Here is a 25,456-nt window from a genome sequence, read left to right as displayed (position 1 = left end):
ATCGTGGGAGAAGAGCCTTGGTGAGAGAGGTAAAGAAGAACCCAAAGATCACTGTGGCTGAGCTCCAGAGATGCAGTAGGGAGATGGGAGAAAGTTCCACAAAGTCGACTATCACTGCAGCCCTCCACCAGTCGGGGCTTTATGGCAGAGTGGCCCGACGGAAGCCTCTCCTCAGTGCAAGACATATGAAAGCCCGCATAGAGTTGGCCAAAAAACACATGAAGGACTCCCAGACTATGAGAAATAAGATTCTCTGGTCTGATGAGACCAAGACTGAACTTTTTGGCGTTAATTCTAAGCGGTATGTGTGGAGAAAACCAGGCACTGCTCATCACCTGCCCAATACAATCCCAACAGTGAAACATGGTGGTGGCAGCATCATGCTATGGGGGTGTTTTTCAGCTGCAGGGACAGGACGACTGGTTGCAATTGAAGGAAAGATGAATGCGGCCAAGTACAGAAATATCCTGGAAGAAAACCTCTTCCAGAGTGCTCTGGACCTCAGACTGGGCCGAAGGTTCACCTTCCAACAAGACAATGACCCTAAGCACACAGCTAAAATGACAAAGGAGTGGCTTCGGAACAACTCTGTGACCATTCTTGACTGGCCCAGCCAGAGCCCTGACCTAAACCCAATTGAGCATCTCTGGAGAGACCTGAAAATGGCTGTCCACCAACGTTCACCATCCAACCTGACGGAACTGGAGAGGATCTGCAAGGAAGAATGGCAGAGGATCCCCAAATCCAGGTGTGAAAAGCTTGTTGCATCATTCCCAAGAAGACTCATGGCTGTACTAGCTCAAAAGGGTGCTTCTACTCAATACTGAGCAAAGGGTCTGAATACTTATGACCATGTGATATTTCAGTTTTTCTTTTTTAATAAATTTGCACAAATTTCTACATTTCTGTTTTTTTCTGTCAACATGGGGTGCTGAGTGTACATTAATGAGAAATAAAATGAACTTTTTTGATTTTAGCAAATGGCTGCAATGAAACAAAGAGTGAAAAATTTAAAGGGGTCTGAATACTTTCCGTACCCACTGTATGTCTCTCTCTCAGGCATACACATTTACTGTGAATGCACGGCACACTCTCAGTTGAGTTGGATAAGAAGCAGCTGCAGTGAGTTCAAACAGGATAAATCTGCCAAAGAGAATTTTCTGCTCTATAATCTCTCCTTCACTGCAGAGCTGCAGTCAGTCTCTCTCTCTCGCTGTGCCCCCCTTCCTTTGCTCTCAATCGCCATGTCTCTCTCTCACCTTAACTCACCTCCCGCCTGCCTGCCTGTCTGGCTGAGTAGACTGGGATTTCATAAACATTCATTTGAGCTGACTGGGGACACCAAGGACACAATGGTGATTGTACAGAAAGACGCAGTCCACAAAAGCATCCTCTCTTTCATCTACCAAGTTGTTCTGTCACTTGTGAAGAAATAGGCCTGACGTTATGACATGAGCATTATATACTAACCGGGATACCTAATTCACAGTTTGTTCATGAAAGTTATGGTGATATTGAGCTTTCAATGATTTTTTTTTTCGAGGGCAGAATGAATGTACAATGTAAATATCTTTAATAGAAAAACAAAACCAGAATTTGATGCACAAGCGATCATTTATTTTAGGTTTTCTGAAATCAATCAATTTGTTGGATCATGAGGCAGAATTGAAAGAGTTCAATTGAATTTGTTAGTTTTCTGAGCACCACATTTTTAAGCACAGTCCACATATTTTTGGTTGGGTTGAGGTCAGAACTTGGTGAAGGCCATTCCAAAAGCTTAGCCTGCTTTATCCACTCCACAACCAGGTTTGATGTGTGTTTGGGGTCATTGTCCTGTTGGAACGCCCAGATGGGTCCAAGTTTCAACTTTCTTACTGATTATTCAAGGTTATACTAAAGAATTCGGAGATAAACTTCCTTCTTCATTATTCTGTCTACTTTGTGCAATGTACCAGTTCCACTGACAATAAAACAGCCCCAGAGCATCATGCTACCAAACCTGGCTCCACCGGACTAATGCTCGTTGGTTTGTGAACATCCGTTATGAAGCCTCGGGTTCTGATTCTGGCCAATAGCTGTAACCTGACTGCACCACAGGCCTGTCAATCAAACAGACACGCCCCCAAAAAGACAGCTTTTTGAAGCTTATTTTCTAATGAATGAGGGATTATTTTCAGATGGACCTCCAGAAAACTAATAAGGAGTGACTTTAGCTAACAACACCGAGATAACTGTTGGAGACATTTTATTGATTGAGAATTTTATGAGAAGTTGAATGGGAGTATGGGTGTTATTGCAGCTTCAGACACTTCCACATCGGCCTCATTTTTCAGACCCCCGAAGCTACGAACACTTTTACAGACAGTCAATGGTTTCAGGGCACATGGTGGTCAATGTCTATTGGTTAAGGCTGCTCCAGGAGTTTCAACATTTTAAAAATGACTGAAACGTTCCCCATAGAGGGTGGCAGACCCATATGTTCACACAGTGAATGTGGCATATCTGTGCCTTAGTGGTTCTGGGGTTGTGCCTGGCCATTCAAACCAATTTCCTCTCGGCTGAGGATGACAGTTTGGATCTTCTTCCACAGTTTGGCAAAGTGGTTATCCCGCTCAATGACTTCTACTTTGGTACAAATGTTTGAACTGACCATTGACCAATTTTAATACAGAATATTGGCATGCTAGCTTTTTGTAGTACTGTGAATCCAACTGCAATCGAAACAGCATGCAAACATGTTCCCTGTCTCCATCATGCTGTACAAACCCAGGAGCATACATTTACCATCTAGGTGGTACCTTCTGTGTGCTTATAACCTGCTTCCTCCCATTCAGGCTTTCCTACAGTAAAAATGGAGTCATCCGGATAGATGGCTTCTCCAATCCGGACCAGTTTGATGACGAGGCCCTTTCCCTGTGGGTCCCTGGCGCAATGGACGAGACCCAGCTGGACCAAACCACAGCCAAGTACATCCTCAGCTTCATTGGAGACAAGTTCTGTCAGATGGTTGTGACTGAGAACACTGCAGCTAGCTGGATGAAGAAGGATGGTAAACCTGACTTAAATACTGGCATTATATTTCTCTACACCTGAATATGGTTTTTAAATTGAACCTATATTGTGTGTGTGTGTGTGTTTCAGCCAAGTTGGCGTGGAAGCGAGCAGTGAGGGGGGTGAGGGAGATGTGTGATGCATGTGAAGCAACGCTCTTCAACATCCACTGGGTCTGTCAGAAATGTGGCTTCGTTGTGTGCCTGGACTGCTACAAGGCCAAAGAGAGAAGGAGCTCCAAAGGTCAGTGTGCGTGTATGTGTGGACAGGAGGCCGAGACGCATCACATCCCAAAAGGGCTTCACTGAGCCAAACAAACATGATCATTGCTAAGCAGTGCTGGTTATTAACTGAATCTATCAATCTGACTATAATAACCTTCCATTAATTGCATATGTTGCTTAAATGTATTCTCATGGCTTGTATGACAATTTCAGCCATTTTTTTTTTTTTTTTTTCAACTACAGCCCCACATGTTGTCAAGCAGACGGGAGAAAATAAGAAATAAATAAATAAATTCTCCCCTTCCGTTTTGTGCTGCATCGGGGACGGTCTACCGTTTCTTTTCGGGATCGAGGGGTCGCTCCGGTAGCATCGTAGTACAGGCCTCTGGTTCCAACCTTCTTCTGTCCGTCTCCTGAGTCAGCATTTATTTACAGTTAACAGTAAATAACTGTAATGACAATTTTGAGGTTTTCCTCTGCAGGCTAACACACACAGTGTTCCTGTTTAAAGTGTGACAGGTGTGTGACTTTGTGTCTCTCTTGTGGGCAGATAAAGAACTATACGGATGGCTGAAGTGTGTTAAAGGACAACCGCACGACCACAAACATCTCATGCCGACACAGATCATACCTGGTACAGGTACGAACACGCCAGCATCTCTTCTTGTTTGTGCATCTTCCTGCTGCTTCGTCTGGACTTTCCTGAACACATGCAGCAGACTAGTGTGTGGATAAGATTGATAGCCAATATGCTTTATTTTTATATTTTGTAGTTTGTTTGGCATGGCAAGTTTAATAAAGTGGCCGGCATCATACTACTGCAGTGATGTAAAAACTGTCACAGCCCGACTGAAAAAAGATCCTGTTTTTTCGCCCTAAATATTTTTTGCCGTAAAATGTTTAATTTCAGCTTCATCTCTTTGATCTTTCAGTGCTGACAGAGTTGGTGACATCAATGCACTCACTGAAAGACAAACACAACATCAAGTCTCACTGTCCCTGCAGCAGCAAACAGAGCCTCCTCACCAAAATACCGGCCACCAACGGGGTGTCACAGGTAAGAACGACAGCAGAGGTTGGTTTCAATTTATTTCAGAAAACATTTTTTTAGATTTTTTTTTCTTCTTGTCAAGTGAGGACGCCCACAAATTTATCCACAACTGTATAAATCATGTGAATGAGGGTGTTTTTAAAAAAAAAAAAAAAAAAAAAAAAAAAAATTACTCAATAAATGGTATAAAGAAAGAGTACTTTAATCTCCTCCCTCTTTCAAAAAGTTTGAATATGCTTCAATGAACTCTGACCTTTCACCTTTTCCCTCTGACTGTAAATTCATCCGGGTTAATCCAACCTCTGATTTCTACCTCCATCTCTTTGGCCCAGGTTCTGCAGAATGTGCTCAACCACAGTAACAAGCTATCTTTGGTGAAAGCCGAGCCGGGCTCGCAACAGAACTCCGACCAAGGAGGAACCAAGGCAGAAACCAACGGAGGAGGCGGTGGACGATGTAGTCCGGGTAGCGACGCAGGAAGTGCTCCCGTGACCCCACCGGAGTCCCAGTCACCGCTGCACTTCCTCGCCAACCTGGCGGAGCAGAAATCCAGAGAGGAGAAGAAAGGTGAGATGGAAGGCATCGGTATGACTGTGATCACATCCAATGGAGCATCACCTCACCGAGTGCTTCAATATATTTCACCTCCAAAAAGTTTTCTGCTCTGTTTTTCTACTTTTCCTCCCACCTCGAACAGAAAACAAGGAGTCAGTGCTGCTGGGTAAATCTGTGATGGAGGACAAGGACGGGGACAGCCTGGAAGTCCTGCAGCAGTGTAAGACCACCTCGCTGGTGGCCAACAGCACAGAGCAGGGCTCCACACTCAGAGATCTGCTCACCACCACAGCAGGGAAGCTGAAGTTGGGTTCTACTGACGCTGGCATCGCCTTTGCACCCGTTTACTCTCCTGCTTCACAGGTACACACACCAACACATTCATGCTGTAACCAACGATTACAGATAACTGCATCACCACGTCCTGTCCATCCTTCAGCTTTTCAGATTGTTTGTATTTCTATATTTGCTGAAAGATTGTTGATGCCCTTTCTATAGCATGGAAAGGGTGGGCGGACCATGCCCAATATCCTCGATGACATCATCGCTTCAGTGGTTGAGAATAAAATCCCTGCCAGCCGCCAGAACATCACCACCAAGCTGTCAATCAAGCAAGACCCTTTCATGCCCAGCAACAACAACTCCACCCCGGCTGTTACTGAGGACGCTAAACCAGACAAGAAGAAGTTGGTGCCTGTTACCGCAGCGATGCCCGAGGACTCGACCAGTCAGCATCCAGACGTTCCCCACTGCTGGTTAAACAACAGACGGTTACTGTGGCTCAAAGATCACCGCAACCAGAACAACTGGAGACTGTTCAGAGAGTGCTGGAAACAAGGACAGGTACTAATCAATCCTACAGAACCGTACTAACGGTCATTAGTGGAGTCTGGAGAGATAATACTCGATGTTGTGTTTGTACAGCCTGTGTTGGTGTCGGGGATCCACAAGCGACTGAACGGCGGTCTGTGGAAGGCCGAATCCTTCAACCAGGAGTTTGCAGACCATCAGGGAGACCTCCTCAACTGCAAAGACCAGGTGGTGTCCAACTCGGGGATCAAGGAGTTCTGGGATGGATTTGAAGACATCACCAGTAAGTGTTCATTTTTGACTGGTTTTATAACCACTGATGTTGATAAACCACCAGATTCACTTCAACTAATGTCTTGTTTACCCGTTCAGAGCGGCCCAAGTCCAAAGATGGAGAACCTATGGTCTACAGACTGAAGGACTGGCCATCTGGAGAGGAGTTCATGGCCCTCATGCCCTCGAGGTACACACATCCTTCAACTCCACTGTTACATCTGTGCTGTTGGATTTCAAACTGTGCTACCCAAAATGATAGATAGAGATCCTGAAGGAAATTAAGGCGACCTGTATCTTGCATTACACAATATATATACACAAAATACAAAATGTAAGCAGTTTACACACAATAGAAAATATTACTGTTAAAATGAACCATGCTGTAAACAAACATAATAAAGTAACGACTAAAAACTACAACGTCCAATACATATCGTAAGATGGCACCGCGCTAGCGGCAGCCTGTTGCAGCAGCTCCTCCCCGAGTGTGTTGTTATTAGTATTTTTTTAAGCCTTTCTCCTCTTCGGAGTTGTTGTTTTTTTCTTTCTCGTGTATTAAGTTAACGGTCAGACAATGGACCGTAATTTTTCCACGTTTCTGGATGGGGGCACTGTTATTGTTTACTCGCGTGATCAGCTGATTGCGCTGAGCAGGCCCCTACTGCTGCTGCCCGGAGCGAGGCCTGAGATCCCCCATTGAACTTCAGAGAAGACGGCGGGGTTGCAGAGCTGGAGCTAAGCTAAAGGCGGAAAGGAGGAAATACAAACCAGCGGTACCGGCGATCTTAATGGGGAACGTGAGGTCGTTGGCCAACAAGACGGACGAGCTCGGCGCGCTGGTAAAGACCCAGCGGGAATACCGGGAGTGCAGCATCATGTGTTTCACCGAGACATGGCTGCACTCACATTTCCCGGATCACAGCGCAGCCGTACCCGGCTTCAGGACCGTTCGGGCGGACAGAGACGTTGTTCGGAGCGGTAAGAAGAAAGGTGGAGGGATTGCAGTCTATGTGAACGAGAGGTGGTGCAATCCCGACCACGTGTGTGTGAAGGAACGTTTCTGTAGCCCGGACATTGAACTTCTAGCCGTGGGGATGCGCCCTTATTATTTGCCGAGGGAGTTCACATCCGCCATTGTTATCGCTGTGTACGTTCCTCCATCAGCTGACGTAGAGGCAGCAGTGGACACCATCCACTCCACTGTGTCTAAACTGCAGACTAAGCATCCCGGTGCATTTTTGGCAGTTACTGGAGACTTTAACCAGTCTGGATAAAGTACTGCCAACTTTGCACCAGTATGTGAACTGCCCCACACGGAACAATAAAACTCTGGACTTACTGTATGCTAATGCCATGGATGCATACAGTACTACTGCCCTTCCCCCCCTTGGTAGATCAGACCACAACCTGGTCCTGCTGACTCCCAGGTATGTCCCCCTGGTGCAGAGGCAGCCTGTGACCACCAGGACTGTGAGGAGGTGGACACAGGAGGCTAAAGAAGCCCTGCAGGACTGCTTTGAGTCCACGGACTGGGATGTGCTGTGTGGACCACATGGGGAGGACATCAACAGCATGACGGACTGTATCACAGAATACATTAAATTCTGTGAACACTCCACCGTACCATCCCGGACTGTAAAATGCTTCCCCAACAACAAGCCGTGGATCACCAGTGACCTGAAAGTTCTTCTTAATAAGAAGAAAGCAGCCTTCAGGTCTGGGGACAGGGAGGAGCTCAGGAGAGTGCAGCGCCACCTGAAGGAGAAGCTCAGGGAGTGCAAGGACTCCTACAGGAGGAAGCTGGAGGCCAAACTCCAACAGAACAACGTGAGGGAGGTGTGGACCGGTATGAAGGAGATTACTGGGTTCAAGGGGAGAGAGAGACAACCAGGGGGCTCCCTGGAGAGGTCAAATGAACTAAACTGTTTCTTCAACAGGTTTAGTTCACCACTCTCATCTGTCTCCTCCACACCTCACACCTCCCAAACACCTCTGCTGCCTCCCTCCCTCCCCCCTCTGCGCCCCCTGGTGAACTGCATAGAGCCCTCAATCTCAAAGGGCTCTTCCTCCATCGACACCTTGACCCCCCCCCCCCCCCCTCCTCTCACCCCCCTCTCTGTGACGACTGGCCAGGTTAGGAGACAGCTGGAGAGAATCCACCTGCGCAAGGCTGCAGGGCCAGACGGCATCAGTCCCGTGGTCCTGAAGACCTGCGCCGTCCAGCTGGCTGAGGTCCTACAACACCTCTTCAACCTGAGCCTGAAGCAGGAGGAGGTCCCGGTGCTGTGGAAGACGTCCTGCCTGGTTCCAGTCCCCAAGAAGACGACTCCATCTGGCCTCAACGACGACCGACCAGTTGCCCTCACATCTCATGTGATGAAGGTTCTGGAGAGGCTGGTCTTGGCCCACCTCAGGCCGCTGGTGAAATCTTCTCTGGACCCTCTGCAATTTGCGTACCAGCCTCGTGTGGGAGTGGACGACGCCATCATCTACCTGCTGCAACGAGCTGTCTCACCTGGATGGAACCGGTGACTCTGTGAGAATCACTTTCTTTGATATCTCCAGTGCATCCAACACCATCCAACCACTGCTGCTGAGTGAGAAGCTGCGGGTGGTGGGGGTGGACGCGCCCACCGTCTCCTGGATCACTGACTATCTGACAGGCAGACCACAGTTTGTCCGTCTGGACAGTGTGCTGTCTGATACGGTGGTCAGTGGTACTGGAGCGCCACAGGGAACTGTTCTGTCTCCCTTCCTGTTCACCTTATACACAACTGACTTCCAGTACAACTCAGAGTCCTGCCATCTGCAGAAGTTCTCTGATGACTCTGCAGTGGTAGGATGTATAAGGGATGGACGGGAGGAGGAGTACAGGGCAGTAGTGGAGGACTTTGTGGAGTGGGCGGGAAGAAATCACCTGCTCCTGAACGTGGCCAAGACCAGAGAGATGGTGGTCGACTTCAGGAGGAAGACGACGGCTCCACAACCGCTGAGAGTTCTGGGAGAGGAGGTGGACATGGTTGAGGAGTACAAATACCTGGGTGTGTCCATCGACAACAGACTGAACTGGAAGACCAACATCAATGCTGTCTACAAGAAGGTGATGAGTCGACTCTTTTTCTTGAGGAAACTTCGATCCTTCAATGTGTGCAGCGAGATGTTCTACCAGTCTGTTGTGGCCAGTGCATTGTACTTCGCTGGGGTCTGCTGGGGGAGCAGCATTGGAGCCGGTGACACCAACAGACTTAACAAGGCCGGCTCCATCATCGGCTACACTGGACAGCCTGGAAAAGGTGGTGGAGAGGAGGACGCTGAACAAACTATTGTCCATATTGGATAATCCTGACCACCGTCTCCACCACCTGCTGCAGGGACAGCGGAGCACTTTCTCTCAAAGATTCCTCCAGCTCCGCTGTCACAAGGACAGATACAGGAGATCATTCCTGCCCACTGCAATAAGACTGTACAATTATTCACCTCTGGCAAAAGCCATCACAGTACAATAACACTGTTGACTGTGTTTCTTAGTTTGTTTGTATATAATATATATATATAGATATATAATGTACTGTATATACTGTGCATTTTATATTTTATATTTTTTACTGCTATTTTATTGCTTTTCTATTATTCTATTCTATTCTATTATTTTATTCTATTATTTATATTATTATCTTATTGCTTCTGTATGCTGCTGTAGCGAAAAAAAATTCCCCTCGGGGATTAATAAAGTAAATACCTACCTACCTACCTATATAGAGATGATTAATGCAGTGTAGAAATAACTCCACAGTGCAAAGATGATGGTCTAGTTGACAGGCCTGTGGGGCAGTCAGGTTACAGCTATCAGTGGGTAGTATCATCAGGTTTCCAATCAGATCAGTCAGATCCACCGCTGGTTCCTCCCCCAGCTTGTCCAAATATGATCACTTCCTGCTCCAAACCCCTCCGAACTAGCAAGATGATGATGGACAGAATCTGAACTGGAGGCTTCATGACGTTCACAAACCAACAGGTGACGTCACTGCTGGTTGCTGATTGGCACAGACTCATAAAAACATGTGCGGGAGTTTCAGGACTCCAGCCTTTGGGCCCTTGAGCCTCTTGTCATGTGATAGTCCACCAACATTTCCTTCTTGGATGTATTCAACTGCAGTTGTTTTGACCGGCTCCGTACAATGAATTCCTCCACCTGTACTCTCCCGTTGTCCACCCTGATACACCCCACAAAGGGAGGGTTGTCCAGGAACTTTGGCGTGTGGCACGTCTCATACTAAAGGTCCGATGTGTATCTTTTCAAAAATGGTAGACAAAGTGCAGGGGGTCTGGTGTTTTTTGAAACTGGGGTCTGAGAGGATGGAGGAGGAAACAGTTGTCCGAGCTGTCTGCAGGGGGTGCCGTTGAACCAATCTGATGTGTTAAAATGCTAAAAGGGAGAGGGGGCTGCACTTTCTGGGCTGGCAGCTTAGGGGAGGGGAAACAAAACATAACACATACAGAGATAGTGGGTCGGCTGCCACTTGTGTCGGCACCAGAAATGTGAATACTGAAAATGCCCTTGATGTTTTTAATGAATTTTATAAACAGGGGTTTAACGATGCATAGAAATAATCCAATAATCCTAAACGAGGTGATTTATTACAGATATGATGACTTGATGAAGAACCTGCCGCTGCCTGAGTATTCTGACCCAGAGGGGAACCTCAACCTCGCTTCCCACCTGCCGTCTTTCTTCGTGAGGCCTGATCTGGGGCCGAGACTCTGCTGTGCCTACGGTAAAAGGAAAACAGCCGCCGTGGGTTCACGTCACTTGGCAACGTCTGCATTTCACCTAAATATTTTTACATGAAAAGTCCTCCTTATTCGGAGGACTTGCTCATTTGTTTATTAACAAAATGAGCAAGGAAATAAACAACCTGACGGTCTCACGGCTAGCAGAGACGAGTAGTTGTGTACACGTAACAAACGTTTAGATATTATGTTTAATCTGTTGGTAGTTTGAACGATTAGATAATTGCTCTCCTTAATTACACATTGGCTACGTTTTGTTATGTATGTAGTGAACAATGATTTAATCGTTGTCTTATCACTAAAAAATTGCAGTGAATACCAGTTTAAGTCACATGTGATGAGCATTACTCAAACCTCCATGTTGTCAACTACTGTATGTAATTCCATATAAAATGCAGCTACAAATCTTCTTCTGCTCTTGTTCTAATGAATCCGTTGTGTCTCTCAGGTGTAGCTGCATCTCAGGACCACGACTTTGGGACTGCCAACCTCCACGTGGAAGTCTCGGATGTGGTCTCTGTTCTGGTCTATGTTGGAGTAGCCAAAGGCAACGGAGTCCTGTCCAAAACTGGTGAGACTTACTGGAGTCAATTAGCTTAGACCTGAGAACGTGTCTGTCATTGTGTATTATTTCCTTAATTACTGTGACCAGGTGAGAATAATATAGAAATGGTATTTTCAAAGAATCCAAATGAAGAAAATGTGTCTATTTATTCAGTAAAAGACTTAACACTTTTCTGTCTTTATGAACTGAATAATTCAGGATTTTTGACCTTAAATAAAAAAAAGAATAGAATTAGTTTATTGACTGGAATTTTTTTTTTTTTAAATTAAATTTAGCGTTCGAAACATGAATGTGTGTGTGTCTGTTTGTAGGAGTGTTGAAGCGTCTCGAGGAGGAGGATCTCGATGAGGGGGTTCGAAAGAGGCTGAAGGACTCCAGTGAAACACCGGGGGCGCTGTGGCACATCTACCTCAGCAGAGACATGGACAAAGTCAGAGAGTTCCTGCACAAGGTCAGCACTCACGCAGACATGTTCAATAACGTAGTGAATATCAGTGTAATGCTAACCTCACAAACCCTCCTCCTTCTCCCCCCCTCAGCTCTGTAAGGAGCAGGGATTGGACATCTCGCTGGACCAGGACCCAATCAGGGAGCAGAGCTGGTACCTGAGCAGGAAGCAGCGTCAGCAGCTGCTGGATGATCATGGAGTTCAGGGCTGGACCGTGGTTCAGTTCCTGGGAGACTCTGTCTTGATACCCGCAGGAGCCATGCACCAGGTATTTACAATATATTAAGTACCCACACACACACATACACACACTTCAGCATGTGGACAGGAGGAACTGGGGATCGAACCTCCAAAATAATGATCAGTGGGGAACCCGCTGCACCATCTGAAAAATCACATACCATCTATATTCCAGATTTCTGCTATATTTCCTCATATTTTCCTTCTATTCTAGCAGTAGTTGTTAACTGTTATGTTGTTGTAAACAATCTCTCTCCTGCCTGTCAGGTCCAGAACCTTCACAGCTGTGTTCAGGTCATTAATGACTTTGTGTCACCTGAGCACGTGGCCAGCTCCTTCCACCTCTCCCAAGAGCTGCGTCCCAACAATGAGGAGGTCAACTACGAGGATAAATTACAGGTAATGAACCAACATCAACACCACAATATTGACAGACCTTTTTTTTTTATTATTATTATGGGGACTGGTTCGGGTCCTTCTCACATTGATGTTATAGGTGTCATGACCTGAATAATTTCAATATCAATTCAATTCAATTTTGAATAAATAATGGGCATGTTACAAAATAATACTTTACAATGTTATAAAGAAAAAAAATAACAATTCCCAAATGAGCAAACATGGTTACAAGTGGGGAGGAAAAAGTCCCCTTTTAAAAGGAAGAAACCTCAGTCAGAACCAGAGTCAGGGTGAGACTGGGCGAGGCTGGGTGGGGTCACACATTATGCAGGTGTTCACAGACCTGTCACTCACAGGGAATCGTTTGCAGTTGTTCCCTCCCACTGGGCGATACTGATACTGATTTCATCCAATCAGAATCAGCTTAATTGGCCAGGTATGTTAACACATACAAGGAATTTGACTCCAGTTGTAACTCCTCTCAACGTGCAAAAACAGACATAGATAAACATACAAAACATAAATAGAAATATATACAGCTAAGAAACATGTTTACATATACAGTGGTGTGAAAAAGTGTTTGCCCCCTTCCTGATTTCTTATTTTTTTTGCATGTTTGTCACACTTAAATGTTTCAGATCATCAAACAAATTTAAATATTAGTCAAAGATAACACAAGTAAACACAAAATGCAGTTTTTAAATGAAGGTTTTTATTATTAAGGGAGAAAAACAATCCAAACCCACATGGCCCTGTGTGAAAAAGTGTTTGCCCCCTAAACCTAATAACTGGTTGGGCCACCCTTTGCAGCAACAACTGCAATCAAGCGTTTGCGATAACTTGCGATGAGTCTTTTACAGCGCTGTGGAGGAATTTTGGCCCACTCATCTTTACAGAGTTGTTGTAATTCAGCCACATTGGAGGGTTTTCGAGCACGAACCTCCTTTTTAAGGTCATGCCACAGCATCTCAATAGGATTCAGGTCAGGACTTTGACGAGGCCACTCCAAAGTCTTCATTTTGTTTTTCTTCATCCATTCAGAGGTGGACTTGCTGGTGTGTTTTGGATCATTGTCCTGCTGCAGAACCCAAGTTGGCTTCAGCTTGAACATTCTCCTTCAGGATGTTTTGGTAGACAGTAGAATTCATGGTTCCATTTATCACAGCAAGTCTTCCAGGTCCTGAAGCAGCAAAACAGCCCCAGACCATCACACTACCACCACCATATTTTACTGTTGGTATGATGTTCTTTTTCTGAAATGCGGTGTTACTTTTACGCCAGATGTAACGGGACACACACCTTCCAAAAAGTTCAACTTTTGTCTCGTCAGTCCACAGGGGATTTTCCCAAAAGTCTTGGGGATCATCAAGATGTTTTCTGGAAAAAATGAGACGAGCCTTAATGTTCTTTTTGCTCAGCGGTGGTTTTGGTCTTGGAACTCTGCCATGCAGCCATTTTTGCCGAGTCTCTTTCTTCTGGTGGAGTCATGAACTGCCTTAACTGAGGCAAGTGAGGCCTGCAGTTCTTTGGATGTTGTTGTTCTTTTGTGACCTCTCGGATGAGTCGTCACTGCGCTCTCGGGGTAATTTTGGTCGGCCGGACACTCCTGGGAAGGTTCACCACTGTTCCATGTTTTCTCCATTTGTGGATAATGGCTCTCACTGTGGTTCTCTGGAGTCCCAAAGCTTTAGAAATGGCTTTAGAACCTTTTCCAGACTGATAGATCTCAATTACTTTCTTTCTCATTTGTTCCTGAATTTCTTTGGATCTCGGCATGATGTCTATCTTTTGAGGATCTTCTGGTCTACTTCACTTTGTCAGGCAGGTCCTATTGAAGTGATTTCTTGATTGAGAACAGGTGTGGCAGTAATCAGGCCTGGGTGTGGCTCGAGAAATTGAACTCAGGTGTGATAAACCACAGTTAAGTTATGTTTTAACAGGAGGGGGCAAACACTTTTTCACACAGGGCCATGTGGGTTTGGATTGTTTTTCTCCCTTAATAATAAAAACCTTCATTTAAAAACTGCATTTTGTGTTTACTTGTGTTATCTTTGACTAATATTTAAATTTGTTTGATGATCTGAAACATTTAAGTGTGGCAGACATGCAAAAAAAATTTGAAAATCAGGAAGGTGGCAAACACTTTTTCACACCACTTAAACAACGGTGCAATTGCAATTAGCCGACACAGTGCCACCGCTGCAACTGCCTACCGTGTCCACCGAAGTGTTTTTTCCCCACGAGTTCAGCATATTTGAACGAGGCGCTGAGCTGAGTTTAATCTGCGCTGAATGCTTGGCAAGTTTTTCCGGTCAGCGAGAATTGAAAAATATTAACGCTGCACTCGTCAATGTCACCAGACATCACAGTGAAGGAAGGGTGGGACAAAATTTTGAACTGCCGACACTGGTCACTGATTGATCTGTCCTTCAGAGTGGCTGAGCAAACACTGATACGAGAGCAACAGTCGACTCAGCCAGGCGACTAAATCAGATGAAAAGTCAGAGAATTCAGTTGGAAACTCTTAAATCAGAAGCAACTGGACGAAAAGCAACAAATCAAACTGTTTTTATTATGTTTTCTGGAGGATCCTCAGAGCAGGATTTGGGGTTAGCAAAATAACTTCAGGTTTGCTCTTTTTCACTACCTGGACAGGTAGTCATGGTAACTTGTGCTGAACACTGAACCTGCTCATAGCTACATTGGGAAACCCTGAGTTGACTTAGTTTATAAAACCACTGCCTGTTTGACCGCATGGCATAAAAAGTATGAGAGTCTTGTTTAACCTGGTTATGTCCTCGGTATGTTGAACTTTTTCAGGCCCCAGTTTGGATGAGAGGCCGACAGGAAGGCTGTTGAATGAATGAGGTTATAACTGAAGTCTGGGGTTGGTAGATAATCTATAGAGGAAGGTTTCTGCCACTTCTCCTTGCATGTTTCCAGGAATGTGATTGGTAATATTCACATGATTTATATTTTTCATGCTGCAGTTTAATGATTAGTCATCAATGTATTTAGTAACAGAGATTTTTATGACCTAAATTAAATCATCCTTTAATTGAGATTGTTGGGCAGGAGACGCGTAAATAACCTGCAGAGAGACGTGCAGCTCAAATCACAAAGTCAACCAGGACGTTTTCCACTCATGACATTAGAAAACTACAGTCTTACGTTCTTTTGACAAAGTTAAACACAGGTTCACCATTAATTTTAATGACCTCCAAATGTTGTAATCATGTGTCATTACGTCCGACTGGAACAACAGTCTTACTACACATATATATATATATATATATATATATACAGTGGGGCAAAAAAGTATTTAGTCAGCCACCAATTGTGCAAGTTCTCCCACTTAAAAAGATGAGAGACGCCTGTAATTTTCATCATAGGTACACTTCAACTATGAGAGACAGAATGGGGGGAAAGAATCCAGGAAATCACATTGTAGGATTTTTTATGAATTAATTGGTAAATTCCTCAGTAAAATAAGTATTTGGTCACCTACAAACAAGCAAGATTTCTGGCTCTCACAGACCTGTAACTTCTTCTTTAAGAGGCTCCTCTGTCCTCCACTCGTTACCTGTATTAATGGCACCTGTTTGAACTTGTTATCAGTATAAAAGACACCTGTCCACAACCTCAAACAGTCACACTCCAAACTCCACTATGGCCAAGACCAAAGAGCTGTCAAAGGACACCAGAAACAAAATTGTAGACCTGCACCAGGGCTGGGAAGACTGAATCTGCAATAGGTAAGCAGCTTGGTGTGAAGAAATCAACTGTGGGAGCAATTATTAGAAAATGGAAGACATACAAGACCACTGATAATCTCCCTCGATCTGGGGCTCCACGCAAGATCTCACCCCGTGGGGCCAAAATGATCACAAGAACGGTGAACAAAAATCCCAGAACCACACGGGGGGATCTGGTGAATGACCTGCAGAGAGCTGGGACCAAAGTAACAAAGGCTACCATCAGTAACACACTACGCCGCCAGGGACTCAAATCCTGCAGTGCCAGACGTGTCCCCCTGCTTAAGCCAGTACATGTCCAGGCCCGTCTGAAGTTTGCTAGAGAGCATTTGGATGATCCAGAAGAGGATTGGGAGAATGTCATATGGTCAGATGAAACCAAAATAGAACTTTTTGGTAAAAACTCAACTCGTCGTGTTTGGAGGAGAAAGAATGCCGAGTTGCATCCAAAGAACACCATACCTAGTGTGAAGCATGGGGGTGGAAACATCATGCTTTGGGGCTGTTTTTCTGCAAGGGGACCAGGACGACTGATCCGTGTAAAGGAAAGAATGAATGGGGCCATGTATCGTGAGATTTTGAGTGAAAACCTCCTTCCATCAGCAAGGGCATTGAAGATGAAACGTGGCTGGGTCTTTCAGCATGACAATGATCCCAAACACACCGCCCGGGCAACGAAGGAGTGGCTTCGTAAGAAGCATTTCAAGGTCCTGGAGTGGCCTAGCCAGTCTCCAGATCTCAACCCCATAGAAAATCTGTGGAGGGAGTTGAAAGTCCGTGTTGCCCAGCGACAGCCCCAAAACATCACTGCTCTAGAGGAGATCTGCATGGAGGAATGGGCCAAAATACCAGCAACAGTGTGTGAAAAACTTGTGAAGACTTACAGAAAACGTTTGACCTCTGTCATTGCCAACAAAGGGTATATAACAAAGTATTGAGATGAACTTTTGTTATTGACCAAATACTTATTGTCCACCATAATTTGCAAATATATTCTTTAAAAATCAGACAATGTGATTTTCAGGAATTTTTTTTCTCATTTTGTCTCTCATAGTTGAAGTGTACCTATGATGAAAATTACAGGCGTCTCTCATCTTTTTAAGTGGGAGAACTTGCACAATTGGTGGCTGACTAAATACTTTTTTGCCCCACTGTATATATATATATTTTTTTTTTTATCCTTAGTCAGCAGTTTCAAAATCACACGCTCCATCCCGGGAATTTTCCTTTGCTTGCTCTTAATTTTACTCATTTTATTTTTTGTTGGAATTTCTAATAATAATATAATCACATCTCTAATTAAAACTGCAAGCAGTGATATGCGGGCCCTCGCACACCGCACGTTGGGGATCCAGCGGGTCGGGGCCACCAGCTCCCCGACGTGCAGCATGCGAGGGTCCACATATTCCCGCTTGCAGTTTTGATTTTTTTTCTCGATCTCGTTCCTTATTCTTGTTATAAAAAAAAAAAAATAGCTCATCAACATCAACTTCCTGTGTCACGGCGAAACATCAAACTTAGCCGCACCGCCCTGGCTAAACTGTATATTATATACTGTATACAATATACTATATGCTATATACAAAAATGACTTTTTTATAACTTTTTGGAGTATGACCTTTTTCTGAGCTGACATGTGGTGGTCGAACCCAGTTGAGGCAACTGCATGTCGTCCGAAAAAAATGGTCATACTATAGCATTAATGGTATTTTTATTAGGGTTATTGTATTGTTGTTAACCTTTAGTTTGGTGTTAGTATGTACAACACGACCCCGAAACTGTGAGCACTCTGTGAAGCATGTGGCTTACCCTTAGAGGGACTTAGCCCCCGTGAACCATGTGGCTTACCCTTAGAGGGACTTAGCCCCCGTGAACCATGTGGCTTACCCTTAGAGGGACTTGGCCCCCGTGAACCATGTGGCTTACCCCTACAGGGATTTGCCTTAGAGGGACTCACCCCTGTGAACCATGTGGCTTACCCCTACGGGGATTTGCCTTAGAGGGACTCACCCCCGTGAACCATGTGGCGTAACCCCGCCTAGCCATCCGTGAAGCATGTGTAATACCTTGGCGGGGCTCGAACCCGTGTCTTCATGAGGTCGTTTCCAGCTCGGCGTCGGCATCGTAGACCACTGGACTATCTTCGGTACTGGAGTCAGAGTCGCGGCAGGAGAAAGTGTTTCACGGAGTTCACTCAGAGCTTCCAACGACTCAGCCGACAGTCTGGTTAACTCAACAGGTAAAAGATTCTACTTCACCAAGGATGCTATTAATGGTTCAAATTCCACCTTGCCCTGTTGACAGTGATTGAACTGTTAGTAAAGTTGAAATGTTTGGAGAAATTGAAAAAGTTTTGGCTTCCACAAAACATTACAGGAAGATATTTAATATCACTGCAGACCCCCTTGAAAACACGTATATCTGCTATCCAAAGAATGTCTGTGGCAATTTTGGTCGCATTTGAATTAATATTTGTGGAAGGTGCAGTGAGTCAAAGATTTGTCATAATGCTGTCTATTGCTTGGAAAGATTGGTGGTGTAGTGGTGAGTGCTGTTGCCTCAGTTAGAAGGTGTGGGTTTCAAATCCGCCCTTTGTCATAACTTTAAACAAAAAGTCATACTATAGCAAAAAGTGACCCAAAAGTCACTTATAGGACGACATGTATGACTTTTTGGTCACTTTTTGGCCGCCACGCCACGGTCACACCGATCGACGAAAACTAATTATTTTGATAACTTATAATTGTTAAGATTGCACAGACTAAATTTCAAGTCCGTCCGACAAAATCTGTAGGAGTTTTTTAAAGTACAACATTGTGTGAATCGCCAAAAATGGCGACTAAATTCAAAATGGCAGACTTCCTGTTGAAATTAGGTGCCGGGGCTGCAGTTTAGGGGGCGCTAGCGAGTCGTTTGGCCACACCCACTCGCAAAACACATCAGATGTATTGTCTCACCACTCACGCCGGATGTATGTGTCACGTTTCGTGAGGTTTCAAGCATCCTTTGACCTTAAACATCAACTTCCTGTGTCACGGCAAAACATCAGACTTTGCCGCATCGCCACGGCGACACCCTTTGACAAAGTCGAATGAACTTCTCAATATATCATCAACCACATGTTTAGGCTATTCTGACCTGACTTCAGGTTCATATGATCAACCAGCTCGACGTAGCATGTGAAAGTATGAAAAGTGTCATTTCCAGTGGCCAACAGGGGGCGCTATGACTATGAGCGAATATTACCCCACAGGGGTCTTCAGGGCGGGGCTGTTATCATACCTGTGATGTTTGGAGAAGGTCGGTCCATGTACATAAGATTTACAGCAACTTGTAGTTTCATGGCAAGACGCTCAAAATGGCAGCCACACCACAGGCACACCGATCAACAAAAACAAATTCTTTTTTTTAATCCCAAACATGTTAAGAGTGAACTGACTCAATTTCAAGTCAGTCCGACAAAATCCCTAGGAGGAGTTCGTTAAAGTACAACATTCAAAATGGTGGACTTCCTGTTGAGTTGACGTAACGGTGCAATTTAACTTTTTTGTACGTCTAGGTGTGATACACGTGTCCACCGAATTTCGTGCATGTAGGTAAATGTAGCCGCCGGGGCATCTCTTTAGGGGGCGCCAGCGAGCCATTTGGCCACGCCCACTAGCGACTCCATTATAATATGCAATTTTTCACCGGGAGAGATATGTGTACCGACTTTCATGAGTTTTTGAATATGAGAAAGCCTCCAAAAATTCAGTTTTTTGTGGAGAAAAATACGGGACGAAAAGAATAATCATTTTACGAATAACAGTAGGGCTTTCGCACCTTTGGTGCTCGGGCCCTTATAATGGAGAAATTATGCTTGATAATTGAATATGATTAAATACAAAAACAGCCTCCATCACAACTTTCCATTTACGGGTTTTTATTCATTTTGTTACAAAAAGGGTTAACGGCTCGTTCTCAAAACAGCTGCCTCAGATTGCTTTTTAGTCAGGATGGTGATCCCCCTTCACAGCCCTGTATAAAGAGGGAAAAAGAAGGGAACAAGGGGATGGGTCTATTTACAAGTTAGTTATGCAAATAAGTTATTGGGGTTGTTAACACATCAACTAACGTTTGTTAGAAAATGTTATCATCTTTAATTGGCTGAATTTATTAAGTAATTGAGCTTTTCAACACATGAATACTGTGTAATATATTTTTAACTCATAATGGGAACTGCGTTGCACTTAGTGGGAGCAGTGATGTTGCACTTTGGACTGAAGGATGGCTGGCAGGTCAGGAGTAAGTTTAGTGGTTGAGATGCGAAGGACATCAAAGAGATGGGTGTCGGTCATTGTGGTTCTCAATCTGCTTTTGTTCAGAGTTAACAGAGAAAATGTTTGCTCACATATGTAGGTTGAGCTGAACAGGCTCATCATTCTTTTTGCGTGGCGTCGCATCAGAGGAAACTTGGCCTTTTCCAAGTCGGGTAGGGAGAAAAGCTGATGTTGATTCTTCAGACAATCATCACACTGCATTTCGATAAGTTCTAATTGCAGACTCTCTTCCATTTCTTCTGCATCCATCAGGAAGGGAGTCGAGAACAGCTTGATTTCTTTCTCAACGACAGAAAAGTCTCGGAAGCGCCGACTGAATTCTGTCATAAGAGATGTGATCACAGACACATATTTGCCTTTGGAAAAGCACATCCGATTTCGGACCGTGGGGAAGTGCGCAACATTGAAGTTGCGTAGTTGTGTCTCAAAGAGACAAAGTTTTGCACAGAATGCTTTTATGTGTGCATAAAGTTGTGGTACAGGCTGGTCTTTGCCTTGTAGTCTCTTGTTCAGTGCGTTAAGGTGATCAGTAAGATCAACTAGAAATGCCAGATCTGCCAACCGTAGAGGGTCCCTCAGTTCATGTAGAGGCCGGTCCTTCTCTTTCAAAAACTTGTCAATTTCTGATCTCAGGGAATAAAGCAAAGACCAAGACTAAAGCCAGCGCACATCAGAATGACAGAGGACATCCCTGTATTCAGCTTCGACATCAGATAGGAAAGCTTGAAATTCTCTGTGGTAGAGCCCTCGTGCTCCAATTATGTTGACAGTTTTCACAACTGTGTTCATCACATCGTCAAGCTGGACTGTTTTGGCAGACTGTTTGGTGGATGATGCAGTGCATGTTAACAGCCTCGCCTCCACTCTCCCCCACTGGCGCACACCACTGAGGCCGTTCCTTTGTGCTCGCCTGGGCTGGAGCCCGTCCGTTGTAACTCCACACAGCTTATCCCATTTAAGTTCCATTTTGTCAATTGCATCTGACGCAGCTTCAAAAATGTCCTTACCCGTTGTTGTGCCCTTTAGACTCCTGAGATCAAGCAGCTCCTCCGTAATGCAAAAGTTATCGTCAACTCCCCGCAAAAGAATTAACAGCTGCGCGGTGTCTGTGGCATCAGTGCTCTCATCACATGCAATCGAGTAGAAATCAAAAGCACAAGCTTTATGTGACACTTGATGTTTTAAGTTAGCTGACAAGCCTTCGATTCAGCGCACAACTGTGTTTCTGGACATGTTCACATTGTTGAATCCTTGCATCTTTTCAGGGCACATTATTTCTGTGACTTTAGTGAGGCACTGTTTTATGAAGTCACCATCTGATAAAGATTTCCCGTGTTGAGCTACCTCGTAGCTGGCTATTGTAGCATTTTCTTGTCTTTTGTTAGCACGGAAAACATACTGTTGTTGAGCTCACAGGCTAGCTGCCATTTGCTTAACATTCTCTTCTCACTCCGCGCCAGTGTCGGACATGTAGGTCTGATGTTTTGTTTCCTAGTGTTGTCGTACATTATACTCTTTCATCACTGCAACAGTTTCATTGCAAATCAAACAGACACACTTTCCCTTGACTTCTATGAAGAAATATTCATTTTCCCACCATGTCTGAAATTTTCTGCACTCGGTTGCTGTCTTGGGTTTCTTTGGGTCTGCCATTTTTGGTCATCCGTTGCAGAATTTTTCTTCTGTTGAAGAGTCGTCAATGAAGATGGTAGCTTCACCTGGTGTTAAAACTAAGAAGTACAATACAATCAAGTGCAAATTTCATGTGTGGGCCATGTTCCATGATATTTTTAGAATTTGCTGCGGGCCAATTAAAAATGGAACACGGGCCGCAGTTGGCCCGCAGGCCGTAGTTTGGACACCCGGGCTGCCCGGGACCTGATGGGGGACGGGTTACAGGGTCAACCTTGGGTCGGACCGCAGTGGCTGCTGGGTTTTGATAATCTACCATAGCTAATGGGTGGTTGTCCATCGTAGGATGCTGTGAATTTAATTTGGTCTCGCATCCAACGCTGCGATAAGACCACATTTATCACGACTACATTGCTCACTAAAGAAAGACCAAGAAAAAACAAAACATTGGAAACAATGAGCAGGAGAAGCAGAGGGAGGACAGACAAGCCTCTGCTAACTGCTGAGCTAGCGGCCGGAAATAGCACATAAAGTACAAAGTCAGCAAGAAATTTTGCAACACAGGTAGTTTAGTAGAGGAAGTATGTGTTACAGTTCCAGGGATTTATGAGCTAAGATACCTGAGATCAATCCACGAACAGCAGCCGAGCGCTGTGCAACAGGAAGTGACCAAAGATGCAGACTGCGACGTCAGAGGCTGTCATTGTTCAGCAGGAAGCAGTGCAGCCGTCTGATTGGCTGCTCGGCTTAAAGCCACATCTGTCATCTGTCGCTGAATGACGGACTGTCTCTGTGTGCGTGTGTGAGACAAATAGAATGGCATAGTGAGTCATCAGTAATGTCCTCTGGACATTGAGTCCCTCTGCTGTGTGTTTGTGTGTGTGTGTGTGTGTGTGTGTGTGTGTGTGTGTGTGTGTGTGTGTGTGTGTGCGTGTGTGTGTGTGTGTGTGTGTGTGTGTGTGTGTGTGTGTGCGCGTGTGTGTGTGCGTGTGCGTGTGTGTGTGCGTGTGTGTGTGCGTGTGTGTGTGTGTGCGTGTGTGTGTGCGTGTGTCTTACACTGACTGTATGAAACAGACTTCTGACATAATAACACAAATGGTAGAAAGTGTCATATTTTCCCTTCAAACAGACAAATAGAAATATGTGATAGTTGCATGAAATCCTGCGGCTCAGTTCTGAGGCTGCGTGTCAACATGTAGGATCACTGACTGAAGTAGAACTGCAACAATAAGTCCAGGCATGTTTCATTGACCACACAGTTGATTATTCATCATTTAACAACATGAAACAATAAACTGAAGACCTGAAATCCTACTTTACAAAGTGAGGGTAACGTTGTGATGTGAGAGGCTCCCAGGTTTTTAAAGATGTTTTTAGATAAAGACCGAAACCATTGAAAGCGTTTCTCTTGTCCTCAGGTGAAGAACATCCTGTTCCACTGTGTGAAGGAGGCGGTGAGCTCGCTGAAGAGGAGCAGCTCCGACAAAGACAACGAGGAGAACTCGTGACACCCCCTCGGCCTCGCCCGCTCCCGTCAGAGAGCGCTGCAACTTTCACCGGCACCTGGCCGGCGCCGCAGCCTCCTCATCGTGTGGAGGACCGCATCACGCCAACGCAAGACGTGTCCGGGGTCAGAGCTGGTCACGTGATCCAGGGGGGGAACCTGCCGGCGTGAGCACTTACAGGTGGCCCACCTCATCATCACCCCAAACCTTCAGTGCCAAGAGGACTCAACACAAGGCCAGAGGACCGCTGGCCTGATGGGGATTAAAGATTCATCCGCTCCAAACACAAAGGGAAGAAAGGAGGAAAGAAAGAGTTATTCTGGAGCCTTATTAAAGCAGTAAAACAGCACTTCAAACCTCCGCTGGAGAAGCTGAGCTCTTTTAGTGTGACTGCTGGTGCATCCTGCTAAGATGCCGTTTCCATGGCGACTCGGACTGTCCTGTAAGCAGCGGTGATGGTGGAGCTGCTGACAGAGCCGCTGCTCTCCCGCTCTGATCTGCGGAGGATTATAACGGTTTAGGGCTTTAATCCCCGTCTGTAGCAGCAGGCCACACAAACGTCTCAGACAAAAATATTTTGCTGATCACAACAGCATCACCAGCAGCATCACAATGAAAAATGACATTTCTGATGTTTTAATAATCAAGAAAAAAAAAAAGTTGAGGGGGTGAAAAAAAAATGCAAACCACAAATCTCAGATGTTTCAGTCAGCAGTCGCTGCTGCTTCTCCTTCGTTGTTCCTTCTGTAACTCGTCTGTTCACGTCCTTTTTTTCTAGTTCTTTCTGTTGCCGTTTTATTCTTGGCTTTCTTTTTCATACAATATTGTTTCATTTCCTCTGTGAAGATGTATTTATTTTATAGCTCTATGATAATGCGATGTTATTAAGACAAAAATGCATTACTGTAAATGTGAGTTGTACAGTTTTTGTTTTTTTTCTTTTACAATGTGGTTTTCAGTTGTAATACGGCTCTACTGTGATGGAGGACACACACAGACACGCACACACGCACACACACGCACACACACGCACACACAAGCTATTGCCTGTAACTTTGGAAATGTTGATGCACTACAGTCCTCATGCCATAAATCCATTTTCTGAAATGAACTGCCAAACTATTTTGAAGATGGTAAAGTTGTATTATGTAAAGAAAAAAACTAAATAGCTTCTACACTTCAGCATTTTATGAAAGTATTGACTGTAAAATTGAGACATTTACAAAAAAAAAGATGTAATTTATTTAAGAAAAGAATTGATTGTCTTGTTTTTGTTAAGATTTACTATTGTGAACTTTTGAAGATAAAAGATAAAATAATGAAAAAGTTAACTATAATATGTAAATATATACATTCACTGAGGTATTTTTTTAAAACATGGCTTGCTTTAATTTCAAATTTTAAAGTGCAAGTGTTACATGTTTTGTACATTGAAGTTCAAAAGGGTTTTACATTTTCCATTAAAATGGATTTATCAAATATTTGTTTGTCTGTTTTTGATTCAGGGCTGAAACTGGAGAGGAGGACACCGAGTGAACTCTGTAACCAAGAAAAATGAGTCTCAGCCAGATACACGGAGCAGAAACACACTCATAAAATCATGTAAATGAATGACAGGATAAAAAACAACAACCTGCAATACAGTCAGCTATAATAGGTGAAACAAGATCATCTATCAATAATTTCATCCAGTGTTACAACACACTGAAAAATGACAAACAATCAAAAGAGTGCATGTTTGGTTCAGTCTTTGAATCCACCGTAAGAATTTATTACAACAACACTGACTACAATAAGAGTGAAATATTTTCTGTCACATTTTAAGAACTAAATTA

General features: G+C 44.5%; 1 protein-coding gene across 3 annotated transcripts in view; it reads left to right on the top strand.

The window, feature by feature from the left end:
• Nucleotides 1–25,096, top strand: part of jmjd1cb (jumonji domain containing 1Cb) — a 91,183-nt gene extending 66,087 nt beyond the window's left edge. For all 3 annotated transcript variants that reach the window (XM_069168577.1, XM_069168576.1, XM_069168575.1), the window contains 15 exons: nucleotides 2,835–3,049; nucleotides 3,142–3,294; nucleotides 3,826–3,915; nucleotides 4,208–4,332; nucleotides 4,659–4,893; nucleotides 5,024–5,244; nucleotides 5,380–5,724; nucleotides 5,806–5,974; nucleotides 6,064–6,154; nucleotides 10,612–10,742; nucleotides 11,207–11,329; nucleotides 11,635–11,774; nucleotides 11,863–12,039; nucleotides 12,279–12,410; nucleotides 23,535–25,096. In XM_069168577.1, the coding sequence (XP_069024678.1) occupies nucleotides 2,835–3,049; nucleotides 3,142–3,294; nucleotides 3,826–3,915; nucleotides 4,208–4,332; nucleotides 4,659–4,893; nucleotides 5,024–5,244; nucleotides 5,380–5,724; nucleotides 5,806–5,974; nucleotides 6,064–6,154; nucleotides 10,612–10,742; nucleotides 11,207–11,329; nucleotides 11,635–11,774; nucleotides 11,863–12,039; nucleotides 12,279–12,410; nucleotides 23,535–23,624 (2,437 nt within the window). In that variant the 3' untranslated portion in view covers nucleotides 23,625–25,096. The remainder of the gene's footprint in view (nucleotides 1–2,834; nucleotides 3,050–3,141; nucleotides 3,295–3,825; nucleotides 3,916–4,207; nucleotides 4,333–4,658; nucleotides 4,894–5,023; nucleotides 5,245–5,379; nucleotides 5,725–5,805; nucleotides 5,975–6,063; nucleotides 6,155–10,611; nucleotides 10,743–11,206; nucleotides 11,330–11,634; nucleotides 11,775–11,862; nucleotides 12,040–12,278; nucleotides 12,411–23,534) is intronic.
• The last annotated feature ends 360 nt before the right edge of the window (nucleotides 25,097–25,456 follow it).

This window comes from Embiotoca jacksoni, unplaced genomic scaffold (genome assembly GCF_022577435.1).
Source record: "Embiotoca jacksoni isolate LCO1_2020_lvr unplaced genomic scaffold, fEmbJac1.0.p SCAF_40, whole genome shotgun sequence".
In the NCBI taxonomy this organism is placed as follows: domain Eukaryota; kingdom Metazoa; phylum Chordata; class Actinopteri; family Embiotocidae; genus Embiotoca; species Embiotoca jacksoni.
This window is presented reverse-complemented; position numbering and strand designations above follow the sequence as displayed.